The sequence below is a fragment of the Oncorhynchus mykiss genome, chromosome 12 (genome assembly GCF_013265735.2).
Source record: "Oncorhynchus mykiss isolate Arlee chromosome 12, USDA_OmykA_1.1, whole genome shotgun sequence".
In the NCBI taxonomy this organism is placed as follows: Eukaryota; Metazoa; Chordata; class Actinopteri; order Salmoniformes; family Salmonidae; genus Oncorhynchus; species Oncorhynchus mykiss.
In genome coordinates, this window is record NC_048576.1 from 54,339,737 (window position 1) to 54,344,517 (window position 4,781).

Below are 4,781 nucleotides of genomic sequence, written 5' to 3' on the forward strand. Positions count from 1 at the left end.
CATTCAAACAGTAATGCAATGGAAGTGAAGATTAAAACCACATCATCAAAAAGTTGCCCTTAACAATAACTTTAAAAAATAACTTAAATATATATATATATATATTTTTTAAATAACTTAAAATAACTTTGCTCATTTCATGAACTTTTTGTGCTGTAATATCAATATTATGCAATAGAATCCTACAGTTAGCCAAGACTATTTGTCATTGTCAACTCATTTACATTTCCTGCAACCTAGAAAAGGAATTGTGCCATACTAGAGGCTAGGCATTCGGTTTGGTCCCTTGAGATTAAACCATTGTACCACCCCTTCAACAAATGACCAAAACAGTGTAAATACAGTACAACCATAGGAATGGCAAAAGCCATGTTGCGTCTTAAGATTTGTTTGTTAATTTAAGAATGTGGTTTTAAAACTACATTAGACTAACTTCACAAGAATTACAATATCTCCGTGAGAGCTGCAGACGAATCAGGAAGTCAAGTCACGTGATGAAAGTGCCTATGTCAAGAATCATAATGCATAATGTAGCCTATTGTTGATACATTGTAGTAATGTGTAAATAATGCAGTTAGGAGTATTATATTTGTCATTAGAGATAACAATGTTCCAATTTGTCACTATGCAGCAGAGATGCAACTATGTAACAACTATGCAACAGGCTTCAAGCGTTGATGACTGTAGCAACAGCAGAAGCTGCTTCCAGAGAGAAGTTCCAGTTTTAAACTCAGTTTAAAACTAGACTGCCATATGGTGCAATATGGTGCATCAGAAAGTGAATCGGGAAAAAAAACAGAAGAAAAGATGACACTGAGCATTTTTTAGCATGACAGAGCAAAAAAATGAAGAACAACCATTTTAATTTCTTATCAGGCAAACACATGTGTACAGTTTGTTATTACTTGAACTCATGAAGAAATAAAAGCAATTATTAAAACTGGCCTTTAATCAGTGCATTATTGACTGTAGTTTAGTTAAACAAATACAATATGGTTAATTGATTTACTTATCAGAATGCCTTATGACTACAAGCATTTAGTTTGAATAAAGTCCATATTATTTACATATTTAATTGTACCTTTATTTAACTAGGCAAGTCAGTTAAGAACAAATTCTTATTTTCAATGACGGTCTAGGAACAGTGCCTGTTCAGGGGCAGAACGGGGATTTGAACTTGCAACCTTCCGGTTACTAGTCCAACGCTCTAACCACTAGGCTACCCTGCCGCCCCACGAAATATCAAGTCAAACAGCTGAGAATGAGCCACTTTCCATGGAATGCAACGTGGCATTAAATTAAAACATGTTTTTATTTTGCATTGCAGCCAGCAGCAGTAACTTAATAAAACACAACTCCTTAGGGTTAGGCATCATGCTACAACATCTTTCAGCAAGGTTCCATAGAAACAATCCCCGCAGCTAGCCAGCGGAGCCTGAGTCTGCGGAGTTGGCGTGTCACAGCTCAGTCTTGATCTTGTGCATCAGGTCTTTCTGGTCGACCATCTCCAGCTGCCTGCTCCAGCGGTGGTAGGCCAGCAGAGCAATGTTTTTGGCTGCCACTGAGCTCATTTCCATGGCGCTGCCGGCCCACTCGATGCCATTGAGGTAGTACAGGCTCTCATGAAGGACAACTGGCGGCAGGTCCTGGGTGCTCCCATAACGTGGGTAAGCCTGCCAGTCTGTCACCTGCACAGAGTAGTAGGACCTGAACAGTGTCTTCAGCGCTGGCTTATCTAAGGGTTGAGGAGAGAATACCTTGTAAACACCAGCCTCCTGGGGCTGCTTGCGGCGGAATCCAGTGCTGATGTTGACGGGACAGATGCTAGCAGCACTGTTGAAGAAGAGTCCCGGTGAGTCTGTGGTGAGAACACTGGCAAAGGGGAAGAGCTTGGGGTCTGGGAAGCCAAAGTAGGAGCAGTTGAGGTAGCCGTGAACGATGGAGGCCACTGTGTGGTGGTAGGAACCAGCAATATCAGGCAGCTGAGGCTCAAAGCCCTGGAAGGAGATACCTGAGCCCACACTGGACTGCAGGGGAGTCGCCACCACCACAATGTCATAGAACTCAGATCCTTTCTCAGTCAGAGTGGCATAGTTGAGCTGGTACTGGGTAGACTCTCCTTCAATTCAGGTAAAGAAATAATGGGATTGGAGCAAGTAAATTAATATGTGCTAAAACGCAGTTTTGCAAAACATGCCAGTTCACCTTGGTTAATGCTATGTTATAAACATAATTCTATGTTTAGTCACTTACCAGCTGCATGGGGGGAGATGGTTGTGACCTGGGCCTGGATAAGGTTGGCCTTAGCCAGTTTTAACAGCCCAGAGCAAACCAGCTTGTTCCCTCCCTCCACTGCCCACAGGTTGGCCTGTGCACCTGCCAATGACACAGCACCTATAACACAGATTAAAACATGTGAACATGATTGATCATGATGAGCAACTGCAGTGGTAGACTGGCAGAACGTTATGACCTGAACGGCACACAACAACTACAAATGTTCTTCGAGTTCCTACGAAGGCTGCGACGACACCATTATCGCTATATTTTTTCCCATGGCAAAAATGAAAACACAAAGCAGACCTTACTCTTCGGTCCTTTAAAAACCTGCTGTATGTAGAATATTGTGCGGTATAGCTTGGATGTTTGTTTTCAACATTCCAACATTAGGGCTGTTTTCTTAAAGAAGTTAAATCCACTTTGTGTTTTGTTTCCTTGCCACAATACTAATGAGTATCGCAATACTGGTATCCTCATGGCCTTAGTTCCTACCGACAAAAGCTGGGATGCTGATATTCTGTCCATAATTGACCCTCATGACAGGGGCGATGACTTCGTCAATGAAGCGTTGTGACACCCCCAGCTCCAGCAGAGACTCAGAGAGAGAGCAGCGAGTCATATTCAGGAACCCTGACCCGCCCAGAGAGTGCAGCAGCTCCTCCACTGAACTGAAGGCATAGCCATGGGCCTGGTACTTATAAATCCTGAACACATAGACACAGAAAGGAGAGAGACAGATTGTATAGGGGATGTAAGGCATGATGAATAGCTTGACAGCGCTCTGAAATCAAGAGTAAACAAATTTACAGCGAGAAGGATTTCCCCTGTCTGTCTCGTCTGAGCTCTCTTCCCCTGCTGCCGCTCACCTCATGAACTTCTCCATGATCTCCTCCACCCACATCTGCAGGCGGATGAAGCTGATGCCATAGCGCCACCACAGGCGGAACAGATCCAGCAGGTACCAGTCAGTCTCCTCCAGGATGAACTCTTCCCCGTTAAACACAGCCGTCTTCCCTGCCACATTCTTACGATACTTAAGACCTGCAACAAAAATAGAATAGTGTGATGGGTGGAACAGCATCCTGTAGTTACCAGCAAAGCAGTAAGCCTAAGGGTATGGAAGATTATCCTACAACCATCAGTTCCTCCTCTGCTTTGGTGTGCATGTAATGGCAATGAACAGAACACCTTTTTGTCTTTGTGGTCTTCACTTGTACTTTCTCAGAGGGATCTGGACAGATAAAAGCGGTGGTACTAAAATGTACCATCTATGAACGGGACAGCGATGGACCCACCCAGTTGCTTGACAAAGTCCTGCATGTGCAGGTTTAGGGAGTGGATAATGGAGCCCCCGGACTCATAGTCCTGATGGTTCACGGTGACTGTGGCCAGGCGCCCTCCGACTGTTCCCTTCTCGAACACATCAATGTGCACTTCTGGCCCGAAGTGCTGCCTTAGAAAATGCGCTGTGGCGGTCCCGCCTATCCCAGCGCCTACAATGGCTGCGGACATCAGAAGAAACACATCATCAGTATGCTACAATTTAATGATCTGTCAAAAAAAACAAGTCATCCCCAACCAGGGAATTTACATGGCAGTTTTGGTAGCTACTCCATTTCTCTGTGGCTGAATAGCCCCCTGAAAGCTACTAGGCTAACTTACGTTAGCAGCACACATGTCCGCAAAACTATAGCTAACTTACGTTAGCTAGACAAAATAGAGCTAGCTACTTTACCTATTTTTGAAGGTGGAGTACCATCAAGTTGTGCAAATCCAGAGTCTCCTAGTGCCAAGATTGACGATAGTAATGTTAGAAGAAATCGGAAAGGAAGACACCAGTGCATGATGCAGGAATGGATGCTAGAACTGTGATGCGACAGCCAAGCGAGTCACTGCATGTGTTGTCTGTCGCCCAAATCCGCCAATTGCGAATGAAATTAGGTATCAATCGTAAACGAATGAGGCACTATATGATTATCCCCGTAATAGAATAACACATTTAGAATATGTGAAATTTGGAGATTAATAAAAAAAACGACTATGAATGGTTTTACCGTTGGCAAGATGTGGATCAATATCCGGCAACATTACCACGTGATCTGGAAAAGGCTGTTAGCTCGACAAATGGCATTGCACGAGAGCATCATTGGCATCCCCACCCTCTTCTTCAGCATCGTGAAGAAAATTGAACTGAATGAGTATAATCTAATCCGAGTTTTCCTTTGTGCTCATTGGAATAAAAGGATTGATCAAATGCTGGGATTTGAACCAGGATACCATTGTTATGAGATAAATACATAATATACATATAGCTTACATAATATAATTTAAAAGTATGCATTAAGATGACTGTAACAGAATAAATGTAACAAAACGAATGTTGACATTAATGAATTCATTTCTATAGCTTCCAAAATATTTTTACAACGTGGGGAGTGCCAACCTGGAGATGCGGTGGCTTCAATACAGCACCCCTTAACAGTCATCTAGTGTACATATAA

At 43.1% G+C, this 4,781-nt stretch overlaps 1 protein-coding gene across 3 annotated transcripts; it reads right to left on the reverse strand.

Annotated features, from left to right (window-relative positions):
* Window positions 1–848: 848 nt before the first annotated feature.
* LOC110537783 (prenylcysteine oxidase-like) lies at window positions 849–4,436 on the reverse strand. 3 transcript variants are annotated; one of them, XM_036937797.1, is made up of 7 exons: window positions 4,335–4,436; window positions 4,016–4,063; window positions 3,576–3,782; window positions 3,147–3,321; window positions 2,773–2,984; window positions 2,254–2,394; window positions 849–2,119 (listed from the first exon to the last, which is right to left on the reverse strand). In XM_036937797.1, the coding sequence occupies exons 1-7, from the start codon at window positions 4,366–4,368 to the stop codon at window positions 1,458–1,460; spliced, it is 1,479 nt and encodes a 492-aa protein (XP_036793692.1). In that variant the 5' UTR covers window positions 4,369–4,436; the 3' UTR covers window positions 849–1,457. The 3 variants fall into 3 exon arrangements, with proteins under 3 accessions (XP_036793692.1, XP_021479842.1, XP_036793693.1); XM_021624167.2 differs by having other exon boundaries at window positions 4,016–4,400; XM_036937798.1 differs by lacking the exon at window positions 4,016–4,063 and having other exon boundaries at window positions 4,335–4,383.
* Window positions 4,437–4,781: the final 345 nt, after the last annotated feature.

Bases quoted from the DNA above. Each gene is read 5' to 3' on its own strand.
- LOC110537783 (XM_021624167.2), bottom strand. From the start codon at position 4,124: ATGCACTGGTGTCTTCCTTTCCGATTTCTTCTAACATTACTATCGTCA. The intron at 2,395-2,772 runs GTAGGAACTAAG...TCTGTGTTATAG, and splicing joins CAGCATCCCAGCTTTTGTCG to GTGCTGTGTCATTGGCAGGT. The intron at 2,120-2,253 runs GTAAGTGACTAA...CCTGAATTGAAG, and splicing joins CATCTCCCCCCATGCAGCTG to GAGAGTCTACCCAGTACCAG.